Source organism: Canis lupus, chromosome 15, assembly GCF_048164855.1.
Source record: "Canis lupus baileyi chromosome 15, mCanLup2.hap1, whole genome shotgun sequence".
NCBI classification, from domain to species: Eukaryota; Metazoa; Chordata; class Mammalia; order Carnivora; family Canidae; genus Canis; species Canis lupus.
Genome location: NC_132852.1, coordinates 59959544 through 59981697, shown reverse-complemented (window position 1 = coordinate 59981697; position 22154 = coordinate 59959544). Strand labels below are relative to the sequence as shown.

The 22154-nt window shown below is 56.7% G+C and overlaps 1 protein-coding gene, 1 long non-coding RNA gene and 1 pseudogene across 2 annotated transcripts; all 3 read left to right on the top strand.

Moving 5' to 3' along the window:
* Positions 1-450: 450 nt before the first annotated feature.
* Positions 451-21700, top strand: PDIA4 (protein disulfide isomerase family A member 4). The gene is made up of 10 exons (XM_072777604.1): positions 451-608; positions 6538-6715; positions 7754-7959; positions 9969-10107; positions 13550-13755; positions 13866-14024; positions 16418-16569; positions 19527-19683; positions 19977-20210; positions 20485-21700. The coding sequence occupies exons 1-10, from the start codon at positions 527-529 to the stop codon at positions 20898-20900; spliced, it is 1929 nt and encodes a 642-aa protein (XP_072633705.1). The 5' UTR covers positions 451-526; the 3' UTR covers positions 20901-21700.
* Positions 11298-11800, top strand: LOC140605328 (cytochrome c oxidase subunit 7B, mitochondrial pseudogene; annotated as a pseudogene).
* On the top strand, positions 14031-14649 carry LOC140605329 (uncharacterized). Its single transcript, XR_012008037.1, has 2 exons — positions 14031-14417; positions 14528-14649. It is a non-coding gene; the product is annotated as an uncharacterized lncRNA (long non-coding RNA).
* Positions 21701-22154: the final 454 nt, after the last annotated feature.

Sequence of the window (22154 nt, the reverse complement as noted above, 5' to 3'; positions counted from 1 at the left end):
CCAGACCCGGCCCAGCGGCAAACGCGCACTTGGCTCCCACGTCCGCCTCCCCTAAGAACACGTGTTCTTCCCGCCCAGCTCGGAGGCGGCCTGCGGAGTTCAGCCCCGCCCCCCGCCCCGCCGGCCAATCGCGCCCCAGGGTCCGCCCCGCCCCCCGCCCCGCCGGCCAATCGCGCCCCAGGGTCTGCCCCGCCCCCCGCCCCGCCGGCCAATGGCGCCGCAGGGCCCCGCCCCGCCCCCGGGCCCGGGCCGCCGCCTCCGTGCCTCCTCCCTCCCGGCGTCCGCCCGTGCGCTCGGGGCCAACCGAGTGGCAGCCGCGGATTGGTGGCTGCGGCGCGGCCAATCGCAAGGGGGCACCTCACGTTAGGGCTCCGAGCCTTAAGCGCGCGGCGGCCGCGGAGGGCGGCGACCGAGGCGCACGCGGCCCGCGCCCCAGGGCGGCTGCGATTGGCCGGCCCGTGGCTTGCCCGCCCCCGCGCGCGGCCGGCGAGCGCTTCCCGAGGTCCGCGGAGGCCGCGCTGCCGCCATGAGGCCCCGGACGGCCTGGCTGCTGCTGCTGCTGCTCCTGGCGCTGGCGCACCTGCTGGCCGCCGCGGGCCCCGACGGAGGTGAGCGGCCGGCGGGCTCGGGGAGACGTGCTGGCGCGAGAGGGCTCGGGGGCCCGGGCGGCGGGGGCGGCGGGGGCGGCCTCCCCGGCAGCAGCTGCCCCTCGGCCCTGCCAGGGGCTCTCGGGCGCGGGCCGGCTTGCGGGCGAGCGCGGCGGCGGCGGGGCCTGCAGGGGCGGCGCCGAGGCCCGGGACGAGCCCCCCGGGACGCGCCGCCGGGCGCCAGCGCCCTTTTAGAGCGGGCCCTGTGGGCCTGGCGGGAGCCCACTCGCGGGGCGTTGGGCTCGGGGAGGGCGGCACCGCGGGCCGGCTTGCATCTGCCCGAGGCCGAAGGCTGCGCCCGTCTGCCGGGTCCCTCCCGCCCCTCCTGCGAGCCGGGCGCGGCGGAGGCCGCCCTCGAAGCCCCCGCTGCGGGAGGGGCGCCAGGCACCTGCTGGTCGCGGCGGCCCACGGTCCCTGGAGAAGAGCCAGCTGCAAACACGGCGTCCAGAGCCTTTCGATGAGTAGGAAGCACTCCTCGAGAAAGGAGTGCTGTTCCTAGGCAGCGGGCCTCCCATTCCTGGTCCTGACTTTCTTCCTCCCCGGCCTTTCTCCCCACGACCGATTCTTCCCGGCCGCTTTGTTCCAATAGAAATAGACTCCCCCGTCTAGGACTGGTGTGTAGGGGAAGTGTGAACTTTATACTCTTTCAAACAGATTGAGTAACTTGGGGGGGATGGGGGGTCACCGATTCAAGCCTTCGCCCAAATAGGGAAGTAAGAACCCCACTGGGATATACAGACACCTGCGGAGAGCGAGTAGAAAGCAGCGTGGCCTTCAGTGAGACTTGAGACCTTCATGAAACACGAAGGCCCAAAAAATATACCAAAGCAAACTTCCGGGGGTGGGGGGCCTGAAATCCGCGTTGTAAACATCTGCTTCCTTGATACCTGCGCAAGTCACGCTTTGGGGGACGTACGTGAAAGTTCCAGGACCAGTGGGGATGGAGGGTCTTTTTTTGGAACGTGGCTAAAAAGCAAAATAGTTTTGTTGTCTTGATTTTGACCCAGTGCTGTTTTTTTTTTTAAGATTTATTTATTTATTTATTTATGATAGAGAGAGAGAGGCAGAGACACAGGAGGAGGGAGAAGCAGGCTCCATGCAGGGAGCCTGACGTGGGACTCGATCTCTGGTCTCTGGGCCAACGGCAGGCACCAAACCACTGAGCCACCCAGGGATCCCCGATCCAGTGATTCTTAAGAGGCCTGAGAGAGTGGTGAACTCAGGTGGACACCAAGGGTTATTATTAGGACCAGCAGGTTTATTGTTTGGGTGACAGATCACTAAAGCCATGAAGGCCCTGGGAAGCAGTTGCTTCTGGGGTGAGCCCAGGAATCTCTGGAGTTGTCATGCTCAAGGGCACTATCCTCTGGTGAGGTTGGTGCATGGTCAGGGGGATAGAAGCGGCTCCTAGTCCCTACCTTGACTCTTCCCCCATCCCTGAGGGCATCCCTGACCCTTCTCTCTCACAGGTAAACTTGTCCTGCCGATTTATTTTGGGCCCACATTTCTCTCTACCTCTGCTGTTCCAAGTCTTCAGGTTTTGTTTTTGTTTTGTCTCTCTTATATTTCAGATTCATACAGCACAGTGCTGTCTGGGCCCCAAAAGACAACCACCCCACCACCACCACCACCACCACCAAGAATATGGTCACTAAATAGAGCTTAAGCTCTGGCAGTGCAAGCCTTAGGTGTGGTGTCTCGGGTTAGAAATCACCTGTACGTTTCACATTTTTCCAGCCAAAATAGTGAGAGAAAATACTTTGATGCTAGTTATTGCCTGGTTTTTTATTTTTTGTTTTTGTTTTTTTTTTTAATTTATTTTTAAGATTTTATTTAGGGCAACCCAGGTAGCTCAGCGGTTTAGCTCCGACTTTGGCCCAGGGTGTGATCCTGGAAACCCGGGATCGAGTCCCACGTCGGGCTCCCTGCCATGAAGCTTGCTTCTCCCTCTCCCTCTTCTCAGGGTACCCAGGCTGCCCTGTTGCCTGTTTTTAGCTGGAATTGCCATAGACTTAAAAGTTAAGTGGAGAGACGCCTGGGTGGCTCAGCGGTTGAGCATCTGCCTTGGGCCCAGGGCGTGATCCTGGACTCCTGGGATCGAGTCCCGCATCGGGCTCCCGGCGTGGAGCCTGCTTCTCCCTCTGCCTGTGTCTCTGCCTCTCTCTCTGTGTGTGTCTCTCATGCATAAATAAATAAAATCTTTTAAAAAGTTAGGTGGAAATCCCCTTGTGTGGGTGCTAAAGAACTGCTCAGCTGCCTCTCTTCATTCCTGAGAAGTGATTATCAAATGATTCCACCTAAAGCCTTGGGCCTATTAGGAAGAAAAGAGGTGACAGTGAGCCAGAGCAGTGAAGTGGTCAGGACCCTCCACTAACTAGTTTCTTGATCCTTGGGCAGGTGACTAACACACTCGGTGCCTTAGTTTCCTCATCTGTAAAGTGCATGTAATGTTTCCCCGACGGGTGAGAGAACGTGTATAAGAGCTCAGCACAGTGCCTGGCCCTTTGCAGACATCAGCTGTAGTGATCTGTCTAGTAACGAATTTCTCTTTTTCCATGTTTAATGTCCACTTCAGTATTGACCTGACGGTAGAATTTATCCAGCCGTTCCGGGCACTTCTCTGGCGGGGACCGAAGAGGGAGGATAGTGAGGATGTCTTGAAAGGAGCTGCCTGTGTGCAGGCTGGGCAGGGCTCCAGGGTTGTCATCGGATGTACCGTTGGGAGTGGACAGGGATCGCAGAGGCCTAGGGCCCCCACTTCCGGAATGGCCTTACCACGTGGGCTAAGCAATGTGGAGGTGATGTGAGAGGCTTCATCGGCCGGGTGCTGGGGAGAGTGGCACCCATCCAGAAGATGCTAGAAGGCTTTGGGGATCTTTTCTCTCCTAGAATGTCCAGTCATAAAAGCGAAAAAGTGGGCTCCCTACTACCTACCGTGTGGGATGTTTTCTTTGCAGGGATGTGTGGGTTTCTAGTAGGTTAGGAACATAGAGCCACCGCCCTCTCAGATTGCAGGAGGTTCAGGCCTGGGGTTGTCTGCAGGCTGGCAAGGACTTGGAAAGGTAGGGACCTGCCTTAATGCATTTGGGAGTCTTTCACTACGTGGGGAATTTTCTGTCATTTTGTTTGTTATCCTTTAAAAGAAGTATCAAGGGCAGCCCCAGGTGGCTCAGGGTGGCTCAGCGGTTTAGCACCGCATTTGGCCTGGGGCATAATCCTGGAGACCCGGAATCGAGTCCATTCCGAGTCCCACGTCGGGCTCCCTGCATGGAGCCTGCTTCTCCCTCTGCCTCTCTCTCTGTGTTTCTCATGAATAAATAAATAAAATCTTATAAATAAATAAATAATCAAGAAATGAGTTCAGTCTTAGGAAGTCTGTCCCGTGGTAGTTTGGGGACCCCCACTGAATCACAAGGACTGTCCCTGGTGGTGCTCCAGGCTGTGTCAGGCTGAGCATCGATAGGAAGGCATCCTTGCCTTAACCTCTTAGTAAAATTCTCCCTATCCCTGGGCTTGGCGTGGGTCGTCGGGCCCCTCTGCCCCCCTGGCCGTGCCCTAGCCTAAAGTGCAGATTAGGTTCCCACCTGTCCTGCAGTCTTGCATCTGCTTGCAAGTAAATCTGGTTCCTGTATTGGCCAGAGCGGTCAGGCAGTGGGAGCGGATGCCCTTGGCCCACGAGCCATGCCCGGCTGCCCCCAGCAGGCTCTCTAGCCTGCGTGAAGCATCCGGATCCGAGGCCAGGTGTGGGGTGCCTCCTAGGTCCCTGACCCAAAGCAGAGAACCTGCAGAACATCCTGACATTGAATCTGCAGGTTTGCAGCCGTCACATGGGTCGTTTTGAGTGAGACTCTGGAGCCATGGGTGATCAGATTAGCCTTTTGGAAAGCCAGTGTGACTGCTGTACCACAGGCCAGAGCAGGAAAGCTCAACACTCAATTCTTGCCTTGTGGCGTTGTCCTAGGCAGTATTTCCAGAAGAACCTGGAAGCCCTAGCCAGCCAGGGTTAAATTCAGGTTCCCAAGAGCCCTGGGTGCTCAGATTCTCGAAGACCTGAGGCTGCAGTGTTGGCTGCCGGTCATCGGGGGAGGCGGACTGCGTTGAGGCCACCAGCCTGAGAGGTGGAGATGGGGCTTGAGCCCACACTGTCTTCCCCCAGGTCCTGCCCTTCTCCATGTCCAGGAAGCCTGATGACAGTGCTGGCTGGCAGCGGGGCCTCTGCGGGCCTGTCCCCACCTAGAGGTCCTTGTGGTGGGGGGTTGGGGAGCAGAGGGCCCAAAGGCCCGGGAGCCAAGCAGGTCAGCTTGGTTTGTACTTCTCAGGTTGGTGGCTTCTGTTTTGAGATTTTATTTTTTTATTTATTATTTATTCATAAGAGACCCAGAGAGAGGCAGAGACATGGGCAGAGGGAGAAGCAGGCTCCCTGCGGGGAGCCCGATGTGGGACCAGATCGCAGGACCCCGGGGTCATGAGCTGTGTAAAGGAACGTGGTTGAGGAAAGTGTGGCTCCTGGTGGATTTTGGTTTGTAATTAGTTTGCAGATTTTTATGAAAAGAGGCAAAGCTGCCACAGCACCCAGACCAGTTAGTTCCCTGGCCCGTCCCGGCGGTTGTGGGGCCAGCACTGGGTTCGGTGGGGCAGGGCCAAGGTGGGGCAAGTCCCAGAGGTTCCCAGACCCCAAGGCTGACTTGGTCCTCCGCCCCCAGCACAGAACTCTCAGAGTTGCTTTATCTCCTGGGAAGCATCTGGGGAAAGAATAATTGGCCCCTTGGCACTATCTGGCTCCAGAGTTAAATCAGTTCTGGGGCTTGCTGTACTTGGCTGCTGTGACAGCAGCGGGAGAAGCTGGTTAACGAGAACTGCAGTCCCAGGGTTCCTTGTCTCCGTCGTCGGACGAAAGAGTCAGTGAAACACAGATGGTAAGATGAGCAGGTTCTTGTGCTCTGGGAAGAGAGCTGTGCTTCCAGGCAAGGCATTCTCCGAAGGTGCGATTTGTTGTGTTTTATGGACGCACGTTACCCCTGTAAATCTTTAAAATTATTCGTGGGGGTCTCCCACGCTGGGGATTATTGTGGGGTGACTTGATAAGTAAATACAATTCCTCACCCTCTTCCCTCCACGGTGAAACCTGTGGGGCCCTGTTGTAATGCCACCCGCTTTCAGAAGTGGAATGAGTCCAGCCTCCAGAATGTAAAGCCGAGCACAAGTACTTGTTCCCCACTGGTACTGGTTGGGGAGCCAGGCAGCCATTTGTTCACAGGAAGACTGATGAGGCCCTATCTGTGGAGAGCATGGTGCCGTGAAGAAGGCGTTGGTGACAGCCTGCCCTGGAGCACAGAGGCAGGGTACCCACAGAACGAGGTACCCTAATGCACAAAGCACAGGAGGTGGATAAAGGAGCCTTGCTACGGGGCAGGGGCGAGGCCTGCAAGGCCTGCAGCAGGGTGATACTGGGAATGGATCGGATCCCAGTGCAGGAGTGACGAGTGATGGTTAGGGTTCTCCCAGCCTGGGCAGGAGGCACCTGGTCCTGTCCTCAAGTCCTGCTGGGCGTTTAAACTTTGAATTCTAGGAGACGCCTGGGTGGCTCAGTGGTTGAGCATCTGCCTTTAGCCCAGGGTGTGATCCCGGGGTCCTGGGATCGAGTCCCACGTCAGGTTCCCAGTGCGGAGCCTGCTTCTCCCTCTGGTTCTCTCTCTGTGTCTCTCATGAATAAATAAATTTTTTTTTCTTTAAAGATTTTATTTGAGGCCTGATGTCGCCACCTCGGTTTGTGGTGGCCCTCAGGGACCACTCAGGCCTCGTGGCACGTTTGCCGGGTTTGGCGTTCTAGGAAAGCTTTGAAGGAGGAGAGTCACCAATTTCCTAACCGGTTTGGATGTTTTCCGCTCAGATTCTTCCAATAAAGAAGATGCCATTGAGGATGAAGAGGAGGAGGACGACGACGAGGAAGAGGAGGAGGATGACTTGGAAGTCAAGGAGGAAAATGGTGTCCTGGTCCTGAATGACATAAACTTCGATAACTTTGTGGCTGACAAAGACACAGTGCTGCTGGAGTTTTATGCTCCGTGGTAAGGACTGGGTGAGGGGTTCTCCGTGCCCACGGGCTTGACGACTCACGGTGAGGGTGGCAGAGGGAGTGTGGGTGCAGGAACGCCAGGAGCTCAGCGGCCGGGAGCCGGCCCTCAGAACGCGGCCCCTGGCAGCCTAAGATACAAGTGTGTCCTCGGATAGTTCAGCTGAGGGGTTGGCGTGCTTAACAGTCTGTGACAACACGGAGACGGGTGTTGGTGATGACCTGTCCCTCGCTGCAGATCCTGCCCCGACCCACCTTGAGGCCATCCTGCCTCCCTGCTCCTGCCAGTTGCTGCCCGGGTGCAGCCTTGGCCTTCGGGTAGTTTCCGGTGTGGAAAGGCACACCGTAGTTAAGATCTGCTTAGTTACTGGACCAGTGCCTGAGGTTCAGGCGTGAGGTGGGGTGTTTTTGTTTTTTGTTTTTTTTTTTTTTTTGTAAAATATCTAAATTGTCCTTGGAACAGGTCAGTGAGATTATATTACTACGTTGTAGATCCGTATTCTCAAACTTTTTGGTCCTGTGAGTCCAGATTGCTTTTTAGGTGGGTCGTGGCTCTCAGCAGTTACCATATTCAACATCAGAACACAGAGCTTTCCATATTAACTCCTCTCTAGCCGTAGCCCTCACTTGTTAACATGACATTGTTACGCCAACATTGTGGTTGGTCGTGTGGCCTCTGGGAGACACCACTGTACGCTCTGAGGGATTGAGCGAGGAAGACCGGAGAGGCCTTCTGTAAAGAGTTTTTACCTCACAGATGCATCGAGAGGGGTCCCTGGACAAACTTTAAAGCTTCCGGACAAAAGCACTGGGGTTTGGAGGTGCAGGAAGCGTGAGCCCAGGCCACGGCTGGAATTCCAGCCTGCATGTCTCTGACTCCAGCCACCTTGGCTTCCTCACTGTGATACCTTGTGTGTCTCCTCTTACCTGCGATCATCCGGGTCCCCGTGCCCCCGTCCAGAGGTACACTGCTGGATGTCAGTCCCCATGGGTACAGTCAACCTGCTTCTTCTTCCCTAAATCTCATTCTCAGGTGTGGACACTGCAAGCAGTTTGCTCCGGAATATGAAAAAATTGCCAGCACCTTGAAGGAGAACGACCCTCCCATTCCTGTGGCCAAGATCGATGCAACCTCGGAGTCCGCGCTGGCTGGCAGGTTTGGTGTGAGCGGCTACCCCACCATCAAGATCCTCAAGAAGGGGGAGGCTGTGGACTATGAGGGCTCCAGGACTCAGGAAGGTGAGTGGAGCCTGCACTCATGAAGGAGGGTGGGCCAGGCCTCTCTTTTCAAAAGAAAGTTAAGGGGGGTGTTTTGGATAATAGGACAAGTTGAGTGGGCCGGGAGTGGTCCCAGGAGCACCAGCTTCTGGCAGTGCTCCCTGCTGGAGCATTCCAAGTAACCGAGATCAAAGTAACCTCATCCAGAGGTAGGAAGGGTGTCTTCCCATTTCAGACCATGAAAGTCAAGATCTGGAGCCCGTGTGTTGGCATGGCACGAGGCCACGGTTCCCGGCGGGGCTCTAGAGCAGTGCTTCTCAATGTCGACCTTCCGTCAGAGTCACTTGGTGGGCTCCCGAAGCCAAGGCTGAGCCCCATCCCCAGGCTCCCAGTTCCCTGAGTTTCAGGTCAGGTTTGCTGATTAGCATTTCTTACAGGCTCCTGGGGCTTAACTGAAGCCATGAGTCCAGAGCCCCTGGTTGAGAACCACCAGTGTGATGAGCCAGGCAGTTGTCCAAAACCAGGCCTGATGGGTCCCTACCTGACTTATATTAGGCACAACATTAATTTTTTTTTTAATGAATGAACAGATAAAATTGTGATATCTTTGTCTTCTCTCTTAATTACTAGGAAAAGACCCCATCGTGTTACAGTTTCCACTCCCAGTGTGGCATAGTGGACGTAGTAGTGACTAGGACCACAGCCAGGACACAGTCCCTGTGTGTCCCAGACATGTGGTGGCCCCTTGCCAGGCCCTGGGCTCCTCATTTGAGGAAGAGGTGGTCACTGGAATCTGATCTGAGTCCCTTTGAGCTGGTAGGGGGCCTCTCCTCTGATCCTCTGAGGATCCTGCCCACTGCTGGTGCACAAAGGAAACCTCACAGCCATTGACACTTGCTTTCGCGTCATGTTTGTCTTCTGACTAGATCATCTGCTTACGTGCTTCAGAATTCTCAGCGGTAGTTGAGGAGTAGTGTTTCCACCCTGACCCTGGCTGTCCAGCTCCCTTCCGGGAAGCCAGCTCGTGTAACAAGTTCCTGTGTCCTTCGGAGACACGGACACGGGAGAGCAGCATGTGTGTGTGGGTTTAATTTCTCCCAGTTGTTAGTATATCCCCAACACTACCTGCACCTTTGTGTTGTGCTTCATCAATGATGTCTTAGCCGTGTCCGCACTCCCAGGAGCTTAATCTAAGAGCAGACTGAGAGCCGTGTCCTTCCTGTTTCAAAGTGAGCAGGCTTGTGTGTGTGGAGGTCCGTGCCTCACGTTTGACCGCTAGATGTGGGGCCAGCGTGGCACCTCGAGAGCAGTGTTCGCCAAAGGGGGCTCCTTGGGCCACTGGCCTCCCTGACGTTGATGAGCTCGGGGCTTTGGGTGTGGCCTGGGGGACAAGGGGCCCACACCATGGAGGTGCTGCTGTGCACACTGATCTGAGAACCACTTAGGTCTAGCTACTTGGCGATTCCACAGCAGAATGAAAAAAGAAGAAAAAAGAAAAACGTCGAATTTGCCACCACTGTCCCAAGAGCCACTTGGAAGGTGCTTGTAGGAGCCTGTCCTGAGCCTACTCCCATCATTGAGCCCATCTCTGGGGACGGGGCCACCACCCTCCCTGTGCTGCCGATGCAGCCTGAGCGGCAGAGGAGGTGCTGCTTCTCTGCATTTTTCTTGAGTTTTGGGTACACGTCATGACGTGTGACCTGCTGGTTCTAGATGTGCATGACTTGACACATGGGTCTTTTGTACCTGGGGAGGGGACGCCCTTGAGACTATCCACGACGTGTGGTCACACGTGGTCGGACTCGGGGAGCTTGCAGTTAGCACCGCAGTCCAGTGGAAAGCGTCTCTTTCATCAGCTTGGTCTTGGGCTGTCAGAGGAGTTGCCGGGCAATGGGAAGAGGAACAGTGGACCCTCAGCCCTGAACTCTGGCCTCAAGCTGCAGAGCAGCACTGGCTAGAGATGCAGCTGCGTTTTAGGAAATCCAACGTTTCCCGTCTACCTGTGCTCACGCTTGTTTGGTTTGTTTCAGAAATCGTTGCCAAGGTCAAAGAGGTCTCCCAGCCCAACTGGACACCTCCCCCAGAAGTCACTCTTGTGCTGACCAAAGAGAACTTTGATGACGTGGTTAACGGCGCAGACATCATTCTGGTGGAGTTCTATGCCCCGTGGTAAGATGGTGTCTATCCCCTGTAGTTCAGATTTTGATGAGGCCCGTTGCGCGTTTGGTACCACCCAAGCCATGCAGTGGGGGTATCAGAGACCCCTGCAGGTGAGGCCAAGCCAGAGAACAAGGGGGTGCCCAGTCCCCGGCACGCATGAAGGCTGACTTGGCTGCTGAGTGTTCCAGGGGGTGGGCGAGGTAGACCTAGGCCTGTACGATGTGAAGTAACACATCTGTAGGACATATGGGAATGCTGTTCATCGAAGTACATATGGCTGTGATGAGGGGAGAGCGGAGGTGCCACCACAGTGGGCCGGTGGTGGCAGCTGGTGGCCTTGGGCTGCCCATTCTAGGCTTGCTTCTTCATGAGGTATCTGAGCAGTGGGGTTTTTTGTTTGTTTTGGTTTGGTTTTTGTTTTTTGTTTTATTTATTCATGAAAGACGCAGAGAGAGAGGCAGAGACCCAGGCAGAGGGAGAAGCAGGCTCCATGCGAGGAGCCGGATGGGGGACTCGATCCTGGAACCCGGGGTCATGCCCTGGGCTGAAGGTGGCGCTAAACCGCTGAGCCCCCCGGGCGTCCCTGACCAGTGTCTTCACCTCTGCTTCAGGGCAGAGATATTCGTGTGCCCGAGCGAATCTTGGACGATGACCAGATTGCCTGTTGTTTCCCTCTGTTCCACTGATGAAGTGTATGCAGGATCTTGTCTGAGCTACTGGCTCCAGCAAAGTCCCTAAAACAGTGGGGGGAGGGGGGTGTGAGGAACGAAACCAGAATGATTTAGTTTTCTCCTCTCTGACAGTCACCTAATGGAAAATTTTTGATTACCTTGACATGCCTTAAATCTACTAATCTTAGGGTACCAGATTTTAATTCACCGTGACTTTGCTCCTTCCTTTCCTGAGAAAATGATTTGGACTTTTTCTTCCAGTTCCCTCCCAGCTCTCCTTTTGAGGAATCTCTCTCTCGGGTTTTCTTTCACCTGAACCAGCAGGAGCTATTAGCCAGAGCTCCTTACCACCCTTCCTGGGCTGTGAGCATGTTCACTTGATGTTTTATTTCATGGGTATGGTGTTTGTGCCAAGGCCCTCCTCCACGCCCAGCAGAAACCTCATGTCCAAGTTTCCTTGAGGCCACTTTCCCCCCAGCGTGTCACAACAGACACTGCAGGGCTCATGTCCAGTGGCCTTTTAAAAGTGTAACCCCAATCTCAATGATTTTTGTTTCTCTTTGCCAGGTTTGTATCTATGGAATGCATTTATTCTGGAAATTTGTGTGCTGTTTTACAAAAAGCTTTTATAATCAATTTAAAAAAAAAAAAAAAAACGCTCTAAGTCGTCTCCGAGTTCAAAGCATTCCACAAACAATGGCAAGGCAGAGTCACCAGAAACGGGCACCTGATTTCCATGATAAATATGGTAATGCTGTATTAGCTAGTGGAGCCACTTTCTGTATTGCTGTATGGGCATATACAGCAACACAAATTGGAATAGAATGGAACCTGTCCCCTGTTGGCAGAGTCACCCCAAAGGAATGGAGGGATCAGTAATCCCAGCTGGTGTAATAATGAATTGTTTCAAAACCAACTCATAATTGATGCCAGGTGAAAGCACTGTGCACCTACTAAAATATGGCATGATTTAAGAAATAAAGTACATTTGAAACCTTCAAAAAAAAAAAAAAAAGGCAGCGATTGCCTCACGCTCCAGACGTGTCCCCCTCTCACATTGGAGCCTCTGGGTCCCCACAGCTGTCCTGCCTCTGTGTCCTCCTCTCACCCTGTCTCCTTTAGCGTCTGGTCCCCAAGTCCTCTTTTGCAGCCGGGCCTCTTGACGCTGCCAGGCTCCCTCCCCACCCCCGACCTCAGGGCCTCAGCCCTTGCAGGGGAGGGGCAGCAGAGCCTGGCCGCTGTGGCCCCGGGATAGGGGCTGGGATTGAAGCCTACTGCCTGTCAGGAAAGAGGAAGCCCTGGCTCTGCAGAGGAATTGGGCATAGGAGGGACATGGCCTGCGTGGCCACAGCATGGGCAGGAAGCAGCCAGTTCGGCCCCCGGATACTAGGAGCAGAGGTGATCAGAGGGGAACCGGGCAGGGGACCCGCATGTAGGAAGGAAGATGCCAGGAAGAAAGGCAGCGCGGGGGAGAGGTGGCTGCCCCGGGTGCCGCGGTTCTCGGCCTTTGTGAGGAGAGGACGGAGGGCCATGGGCAGCTGGCGACTGAGCAAAGCCAGTGTGTCCAAGGGAGATGGGAGCGCGGCGGCCGGTGCTCTGGGAGGGCCGTCAGCCTGCCCGAGGGCCCCTCCACTTGTAAATTCGTCCTGGCTCAGCCAGGGGTTCTGGTTCTGGAGCAGGCCTGCTGTGTGTCAGGGCGTGCCGTGCAGGTAGAGTCGGGGATGCGACCACAGGGCTCTGGACCCCTGCGGCCGAAGGCGCTGCCCTTGGCCATCGTGGGGTGTGCACGTGCGCAGAGAGGACAGGCGGGCGGTGGGGGTGGGGAGGGGACCCCTGGTGAGCATGGAGGGGGGGGGCCAGGGGCCCGGGAGGTGGTGAGGGTGTTGGAGGAGGCTGCACAGGGCTGCCTCACGGTGGGGTATGGACTCTAAGTCGTGCTTGCCCAGAGCTGGGTTCAGCACACTGCCGGCTCCCGTCGCTAGCTCAGCGAGCTCGTGGAGAGCGAGTTCACCTTGTCTCTGATGCCGCAGGAGCAGTGACCTGCAGAGGTTTATGTGCTGTAGGGTGCAGCCTGGAGGTGTCCTCAGGGCCCTGACAAGGCCTGCTTCATTCAGCTCGGGCCTCAGGGCCTCTGACTGGCAGGGCACTCGCCCGGTGTGGCCCGTCGGTTCTTAGGGTACAGACGGGCTGTCATAAAGGTGTCTCCGGTCTCGGTTCCCTTGGCTCAGGCCCACCGTCTCCTGCCCTGGTTGGTCGCTGTTGATCTTTGTTCCGTCCTCGTGCTTTTCTTAGGTTGTAACTCGGCTCCCGCATCCCTCCCCTCGCCCACCTTTGAAGGGCGCACGTCCACTTCCTCCCTGTGTCTCGTGTCCCAGGTCAGCTGTCCCATCTGGCAGGAAGGCCATCCCTGACTCGTGTCCTCGCCTGTGCCCACTCCCAACGCAGAGAATCTCCATTCTTAGGATGTTGTGTGTCGTAGCCTTTCCCACGCCCACCCTGTGCTCCAGTCACACCCCTGCCTGTGTCGTGTGCGTGGGTGTCCTGCGTGTGTGTGTGTCTGCACGTGCGCATGTGCATCCTCCCACTGTGAGTAGCACCGGTGCAGTGGTGTCATGCCTCCAGAGGGGCCTGGCTCCACGCCCTCAGATTGGAGGCATTGGGAGGTTTGCTGGATCTAGCTGACTTGCCCGGGAGCACAGGCTGGGTTTCTGTGTGTCCCTCGGCCGGGAGCCTGTGTCCACGCTGGGACGGACTCCTCTTAGCCTGACTGCTGCTTGTAGGTGTGGACACTGCAAGAAGCTGGCCCCCGAGTATGAGAAGGCCGCCAAGGAGCTGAGCAAGCGCTCCCCCCCGATTCCCCTGGCTAAGGTGGATGCCACTGCGGAAACAGACCTGGCCAAGAGGTTCGAGGTCTCTAGCTATCCCACGCTGAAAATCTTCCGCAAGGGGAAGCCTTTCGATTACAATGGGCCACGGGAAAAATACGGTAAGCCACCTCCCAGTCGTACCTCAGTGGGGAGGGAGGAGGCGGGGAGAGCCATGGGCAGTGTCCTGGGGAGCCCCGAGCCCCTCCTCAGGCACATGCTTTGCTCCCAGGTATTGTCGACTACATGATCGAGCAGTCTGGGCCACCCTCCAAGGAGATCATGGCTCTGAAGCAGGTCCAGGAGTTCCTCAAGGATGGGGATGATGTCATCATCATTGGGGTCTTTAAAGCGGAGAGCGACCCAGCCTACCAGCAGTACCAGGATGCCGGTGAGTCGTGACTCTCGGGGCTGGACGGGTGATCCCTGCCCCAGCCGTCAGGTTGCTGAGGTGTCTGCTGCTTCTACGGAGAACTCCTGGGCCCTCGGTGTAGGGGTTCGCTCCATGAAGAATTGAGATAGCACCCGGGTAACAGGCTTTCCTTTCTGGGGTTGGGGCCTTGATTACATGTGGGGGGACAGGATCCCATACTGAGTAGGCCTCTGAGCAGAGGGCAAGGGCACAATCAGGTTCATCCGAGTGTGTTGTCTCCCTCTCTGTCTTTCCAGGATCCCCTTCCCAGCCCCTCTGCAAGGGGTGGGGTCTCCACCAGAACGTGAGGGTTTCTGAATCAGACTCATGTTCCAAGTCCTGGCTCTGCTAGTTATTAGCACGTGACCATAGGTGGTGACTTGATTTTTTTTTTTCTTTCTTTTCTTTTTTCTTTTTTTTTTAAATATATTTTATGGGGTGCCGGGGTAGCTTATTCAGTTGAGTGTTTGTCTTCACCTCAGGTCATGATCCCAGGACCCTGAGATCAAGCCCCACGTCAGGCTCCCTGCTCAGCAGGCAGCCTGCTTCTCCCTCTCCTTCCCAGTCATGCTCTCTGTCTCAAATAGATAAAATCTTTAAAATATATGTGTATATATTTTTTATTAAATAATCTTACTTTGGAGATCTTTCTACTGCAGGAGGTTGTTACATTGAGACGATGTAGACGAAGTGCCTGGTAACGCCGGCGTCCAGGAAGTGCTAGTGTTGAGAGGTTGAGAGCCAGAGTCACTGTGCGCAGCTGTCAGAGGTGGTATTCTGTGGGGGCAGGTGGCACTGGCCCCATCCTGAAATCCGTGGTGGTCGGACTTGCTCTCCCAGATGACCCTAGGTTATGAAAGAGAGAGGTTTTCTCTCAGGAACACTGAGGATCCTCTCCGTCCTCGTCAGGTTCTTTCCAGGGTCCCCCACCACCACACCCTCCCCTTACATACCACAGATGGTTCAATTTTCTGCTTTAGAGCAGTAATTACAGTGTTTTAAATGCACGGATTGCCCCTTAGTGCTCATTTGTGTGGCGCGGTTACAGGTGTGCCCATGCCAAGTGCGGGTGACTGTGGCTGAGCTCAGAGGAGAGGTGAACCCCCCAGTGCCGGGGTAGGGGTGCCTTGTCTGTCCTTATGGATTAGGTAGCCCGTCTTCTCCCTGGAGCTAAACCATGGGGAGTCTTGCCCAGGGTGATCCCGGCCTCTTTGCCGAGGCAAGGGAGACCCATGTTTCTGCAGAGCAGGGACCGGGGCCCGGCTGGGCGGGGTGGGGGGGTGCAGTGAATCACTCACACGCCTACAGTCACGTGATTAGCAGGTCTCAGAATTGTGACTTAAATCTAACTCTGGCTGGCTTTGAGAGCCACCCCCCAAAGCATGTGGTGTACACTGTCTCAGCCGAGTTTCCTGTAATCCGGTCCAGGCTGGGGGGACACCTTTGACGTCTCACCCAGTGTTGGGATCACAGACTCAGCTCAGAGCAGAGACTGAGGTGTGTTCATTCACCCAGGGGATTAGGGCAGGGATGGACAAACTGGCCAGATTTTGTAGTCTTCCAGGCACGCAGCCACACTTAGCGGCCTACACACTGTCTAGCTGCTTTTACACTACAGTGCCAAGTTGAGTGGTTGGGATGGCATGGCCTGCAAAGCTAAAGATCTTGTCTGGTCCTTTCCAGAAAGTTTGCCAAACCCTGTTCTAGAGTGTCCTCAGGCAGTGGGGTCTCGTCTCAAGATTTAACTGAGATAGCAAAAGAACTGCAGCCCACAAACAGGCCAGCCACCAATCTGAGGAGGAGAGTCTAAACCCTCTCGAAGGGGCCGCGTGTGAAAACTCACCCTGTGGCAGTAGGGGGGCGTGGCACCCACCTGTTCTCAAAGACCATCTGCTGCTCTCACGTGCGTCTCATTGGCAACACTAGCTCCTGACAAATGAGCTTGAAGTTGCTTTGTGAACATTCAGTTTGTTTGTTATTTTGTTTTTTGTTTTTCTTCCTAAAAACAAATTCTAAGGTAGAGAGAGGCTCTAAGGTGTTAAACCTCTGTTGAAAAATCCAAACTTCCTTCAGGTGTTTAAGCTCTGAGTGTCATCCATGCAGTATTCATGGTGCCGATCCCTTCCTTCCCCCCTTCCTCCCTGACATGGAGAGGCAGAGACACAGGCAGAGGGAGCAGCAGGCTCTGCCCAGGGGCACCCCCGGATCACGACCTGAGCTAAAGGCAGATGCTCAGCCACTGAGCCACCTAGGTGCCCGCCAATCCCCGTCTTCGCAGGGCATCAGCTTTGGCTGATGGGGACGGCGAGTTCAGCCTGGGTCAGTGATGCAGGTTAATAAACTGTGTGTTTATCGTTCTGTTAAATTCTCAGCGAACAACCTGAGAGAAGATTACAAATTCCACCACACTTTCAGCACTGAAATAGCAAAGTTCTTGAAAGTCTCCTCGGGGAAGTTGGTCGTCATGCAGCCTGAGAAGTTCCAATCCAAGTACGAGCCCAGGAGCAACGTCCTGGACATCCAGGTGAGTGAGGGCCCTCGTGGCCACAGCAGCCCCCAGGCTGCTTTTGTGGGTATTTTGGTGGTTTGGTTTGGTTTTTTGGTGTTTTAGTTTCTGTTTTTGCTTTTAGTTTGTATTTAAATTGCAGTTAGCATTCGGTGTGACATTAGTGCCGAGTGTATGGAAGGTTCACCGTACTGTACGTGCAGGCTTCTGAGCAGCCTGAGGCTGCTGGGTGAGCCACAGCTGGGGTTCTGGAGCATGGAGGCTTTGCTCCGAGCCTCAGATGTGTGTGGGGTCTAGAGTCCCTTTCCCAGCCCCCTGCCTGGTAAAGGGGTAGGTTCCTGGGAGGCTGAGGACGCCAGAGCAGCCAGCAGGGTGGTCGGTGATTTATTGGGGGTCCTGCCAGAGTGGCTCCCTGTCCTCTCCCCCCGCAGGCCAGCGCCACCTTCCTGGGTGCTCAGCTGCTGTGGCTCTGGCCTGCGTGTCGGGCATTGCCCCTTGGCCGGAACGTGCTCCTGTGTCTGAGCGAGGCCTGCTTGGCCGACAGGGCGGCTCCGGCGCTGAGCTGTGGAGTGATAGCAGGCCTCTGTCTGCGGGCGGAGCTGTGGAGCGTGGCCCACGGGTTTGGCCTTCCCTTTTTCTCCCCATGGGCCTATGCCCAGCCCGCATCTTCCAAGCGTGATCTATTCACCTGGAGAAGGGTGGAGGGGGCTTCAGGCCCAGGGCAAGCCTGGATCCAGTTCCACGTCCTGCGTGCTTCATGGGGGCCCTGTGCTTTAGCGAGCAGATTGTCAGGTTCCGAAGAAACCTTCCATCTCCAGGTCAGGGCTTTCCTTTGAGAGAGAGACTGGGATGCAGAGCAGAGAGCTGTGTTGTGTCCCTGGCTCCCACAGCCAGTTAGGAGCAGACCAAGGGGAGGGGCTGTGGGCTGTGATGTCTCTTGTCCCGTCCAGCTCCTTTTCATCCATAGGTATTGACCTGGGGTCTGGAGATGAGCATGGGGGCCTGCAGACCCCAGGAAGCAGGCACCGCTCTGGGTGGTGTGAATGTTCCTGGGAAAGGGGTCTGGAGCTTTCGATAGAATCTTCATACATTCTGGTCCTTGACCCCAGAAAGGTTAGGGGCCCCTCAGTCTAGTCTGTTAGACATGTCACTGCCTTTTCACTTCGTACCTTAAATGGACTGGTATTACTTATGTACCAGCTTGGTCGCAAAAATTACTTAAGACCGCTAAACATTGATACAACACAATAAAATGCAGTTTTTTAAAAACTGGCTGACTCAGTTGGAGGAGTGTGTGACTCTTGATCTCGGGGTCATGAGTTAAAGTCCCATGTTGGGTGTAAAGATTACTTAAAGTATCTAAAAAAAATAAAAAGAAGTGGATTTGGAAATTGGGACAAAGGGAAGGCAAAGGCAGGGCGAGTAAGAAGCAGCCAGCTCTCAGGGCAGCACACAGAGGATTGCCACGACAAGGAAGGAGCTGTTGGCTTGCAGGGTGTGAGGCCTGCTCTGCCCCTGAGTGCAGGTTCGGGCCTGTGGGTGGCAAATGGTCACTAGCAGAGCATATTTGCCCTGGGGTCACTCTGCTTTACTCACGAGTTCACCTTCTGAGTGATATTCAGCCTGGAGGCTGTCAGATGCCCCATGGCCTGCCGGCCTCTTCAGTCCTTCTTCCATCACTTTCCCCCCACCCTCCCCATACCCTGGGACCATCTCCCCTGTGCCATCTCCCCTGTGTGGTTGCTGCTGGCTCCTCCCTTGCAACACCTTCCCCCTCCCACCTGGGAAGTGCCGCCATCCTTTAGAGCTGCCCAGGGCCACCTCCCCATGTCCCACCCCGACGGACCTCAGCCCAGAGTAAAGAGTATGGTGTTCACCAGCCACCTCCTGCTCTGCAGCCTGGGTGGGCAGCTCAGCCTGGCCGTGCCTCACTTTCTTCCCATGTAACATGAGATGGCAGTGCCCACCCTTGGGTGCTTGTGGGGCTGGTGTCTGGAGGCTCTGGGTCAGCATCTTAGTGTGAGCCAGGGGCCCCTGCTTGGCCCTTGAGGTGGTCACCCCAGCTCATGTCTCCCAAGCCAGTGCCACTGTGTCCAGCTGGTCACAGAAGCTGCATAAACATCTGTTGGGTTCATCTCCTCTGGAAACCCTCAGGTGCCAGCCTTGCTGAGCCTGTCCAAGGACGGCAGCCTGGTGCTAGACCCCTGAGCCCTTGGATGTTGAGCCTCCCGCCCTCCTCTCCAGAGGGGTGGCCTCAGTGGAGCAGCCTCCAGGCCCTGCAGCTCTGTCTGGTGCCATGGTCCAGCCTGAGATCATAACGGTTGTCGTGAGTGTGGCCTCTCGAGGTGGCCGCTCACCAGCTGTGTCCCCCAGGCCTCCCTCCCTTCACCTCCTATGCTGTGTGGTTGTCACCCTAAAATGCCACCCCCCCCCCCCCCCGTGGGCTGTTAGGATCAGATGAGGGGAGATGGATCATCCCACTCAGGTCAACAGCAGGAACAACTGTCCTCTAGAAGCCTGCCTTCTCCCAGCAGTTTTTTTTAAAAAACATTTTTAAATGTTTTTAAACATTTTAAACATCTTTTTCTTTTAAACATTTTATTTATTCACAAGAGACCCAGAGACCCAGGCAGAGGGAGAAGCAGGCTGCATGCAGGGAGCCCTACCGGGACTCGATCCCGCGACCCTGGGGTCCCGGCCTGGGCTGAGGGCGGCGCTCAACCTCTGAGCCCAGCCGCCAGGCGCCCCTCCCCCAGCACGTTCTGGTCGACGCCAACAGCGAGCCCAGGCCCCGGTCAGGGCACACGAGGTCTGCAGTGGCCCAGGAGGCTCACGTAGGGGTCACGGAGGAAAGGAGCCCCAAAGGAAAACGGGGCTACGGGGTGCACAGCCTGCAAACCGCCCCGCCCCCGGCCCGCCTTTTCAGAGCAGGCCCCCGCCCCTCGGGCCGCGCTCACGTGTGCCCCTCCCCGCAGGGCTCCGCGGCCGGCTCGGCCATCAGGGAGCACGTGCTGAGGCACACCTTGCCGCTGGTGGGCCACCGCCGCAGCGCCAATGACGCCAAGCGCTACGCGCGCCGGCCCCTGGTGGTCGTCTACTACAGCGTGGACTTCAGCTTCGACTACAGAGCGGGTGAGAGGCCCCGGGAGGCCGGAGGCCGGGCCGCCGCCAGGGCTCCTGCGCGCACACACCGGCGCGGGCGGGGTCGCGGGCGGGGTCGCGGGCGGGGTCGCGGGCGGGGTCGCGGCGGGGTGCAGGGCCCCTCCGCGCTGCAGGGCCGCGCTCCTCCTCCCTTCTCTGGCGCGAGGGGCCTCGGGGCCGAGGCGGCGGGAGGCTGGGGCGGGGGGGCTGCGGGGCGGGGGCGGGGCCCGGGCAGTCCCTTGGCGCTCACGGCGCCCGCCCCGCCCCGCCCCGCCCCGCGTCAGCCACTCAGTTCTGGCGGAACAAGGTGCTGGAGGTGGCCAAGGACTTCCCCGAGTACACGTTCGCCGTGGCCGACGAGGATGACTTCGCGTCGGAGGTGAGGGACCTGGGGCTCAGCGAGAGCGGCGAGGACGTCAACGCCGCCATCCTGGCCGAGGGCGGGCGCAGGTTCGCCATGGAGCCCGACGACTTCGACGCGGACGCCCTCCGCGAGTTCGTCCGAGCTTTCCAGGACGGTGGGTGCCCGGGGCGCCTCCCTCGCGGCCGCTCCCCGTGTTCTGTGGTTCAAAAACAAAGCAGCCCCCCGGGGATTTGAGGAAGCCTGGTCTTCGGCGCACTTGGAGCCAGACGCGCCTGGACGCGGGAGCGGCGGAGGGCGGAGGGCTGGGAGGGGCGGGGGGGCGGACCTCCAGGGCCTCTCGCGGGAGGACGGTCAGTGACACCTCGGGCCCCCGCCCCGCCCCGCCCCGCCCTCACGCTGCCCCGCTGCCCCGCTTCCTTCCCCGGCAGGAACCCTGAAGCCCGTCGTCAAGTCCCAGCCGGTGCCCAAGAACAACAAGGGGCCTGTCAAGGTGGTGGTGGGGAAGACCTTCGACTCCGTGGTGATGGACCCCAAGAAGGACGTCCTCATCGAGTTCTACGCCCCCTGGTGCGGGCACTGCAAGCAGCTGGAGCCCGAGTACGCGGCGCTCGGCAAGAAGTACAAGAACCGCAAGAACCTGGTCATCGCCAAGATGGACGCCACGGCCAACGACATCACCAGCGACCGCTACAGAGTCGACGGGTTCCCCACCATCTACTTCGCCCCCCGTGGGGACAAAAAGAACCCGATTAAATTTGAGGACGGAAACCGAGATCTGGAACACTTGAGCAAGTTCGTAGAAGAACACGCCACGAAACTGAGCAGGACCAGGGAAGAACTCTGAAGGCCCGGGCGGCCGAGGCGCGCGCAGGAGGGACCGCCCGGAGCCCGGAGCCCAGCAGCGGGGCCTCGGCCAGGGCAGGGTCTCTTGGGGCTTAGGGGTTTTGTACTCTGGTATCTCATCTCATGCTCTGAATACTGAGTAGAGAAGAATGACTCCATAGATTAGCCCAGATTTTTACAGAGAATACATCTATTTTTACCATTATTTGGGGTGTGATTTTTTTTTTAACCTTCCAATTTCTTTAATATATTTCTTCAAAGCAGATAAGTCGAATCTCTTCTGTGTGAATGGGGTTTTTTTTTCCTTTTAAAATTTAAGAAACCGTTTGCCAAATCACATTTTTTTTTTTTTTTGGCTTTTTATTTTACCATTGTCTGAGGAATTACTAGCCGAAGAAGAGTTGACTGTCCATGTGCTTTAGTTTTCATTTCTTCCTGCGTGGCACCAGGAACGGTTACCAAACACCCTACCAGGGATGACCTTTCAGTGCGACCTCTGAGCTGCCACCCAGTCCCTAGAGCAGAGGCATCTCTGTGGGGGACTGGGTGTGGCCGTGCCTTCTGCATTCAAGCCAAGGACTGCGGGCGAGGAGCGGCTCCCAGGTCCCCCAGACCCAGGGAGCCGGGTTCCAAGGCTCAGCCTTGGGGCGAGAGCAGCCACCCAGCTGGGTTAGAGAGCCCCACCTCTTCAGAACCAATACTGCCAGAGGAGAGGTGACCTAGGGCACAGGTGGATACTTTAGGGTGATGGGAAGATGGGGTAGGCTGTCATGATGGAATAAAACAATTACTGAAAAATAATGTCCATAACTGTGTTAGAGAACATCTGATCCATTCCCAGAGCCTGGGTTGAGCTGAGGCTCCGGGCTTGGCGGGGAGGGCTGACTGTCCTGCAGCCACACATCATCTCAGACGCCTGAACACCCACCCAGGGAATGGAGTGTCCTGACCCGGGTGGAGGCGTCGGTGGTCTCCACTCCTGGGGTGTGGAAGTGAGCTGTGGCACGTCCCGGTGGGATGCGGCAGGGATAGAGGCTGAGGAGGCTGCCCCAAGCCTTTCAGGGGGTCTGGGAGGAGGGGATAGGGCAGGAAGCTGGTGCAGCCCCAACACAGACATCCTGGGGGACTGGCATGTGACGGGAGCTTCATACCCGTGGTTCCACTCAACCAGCACAGGCTGTCTCCACCTCCCTCCCCTGGCACTTAGCCGGCTCCTCACTCAAATGAAACAAAAGTGGGGGGAAGGTGAGCATTC

What these genes read in the sequence shown, in the direction of transcription:
- PDIA4 (XM_072777604.1), top strand. Translation starts at nt 527, where the DNA reads ATGAGGCCCCGGACGGCCTGGCTGCTGCTGCTGCTGCTCCTGGCGCTG. An exon ending in GCAACGTCCTGGACATCCAG is followed by an intron (nt 16,570 to 19,526) that starts GTGAGTGAGGGC and finishes CCCTCCCCGCAG; the next exon opens with GGCTCCGCGGCCGGCTCGGC. An exon ending in CGTCCGAGCTTTCCAGGACG is followed by an intron (nt 20,211 to 20,484) that starts GTGGGTGCCCGG and finishes CTTCCCCGGCAG; the next exon opens with GAACCCTGAAGCCCGTCGTC.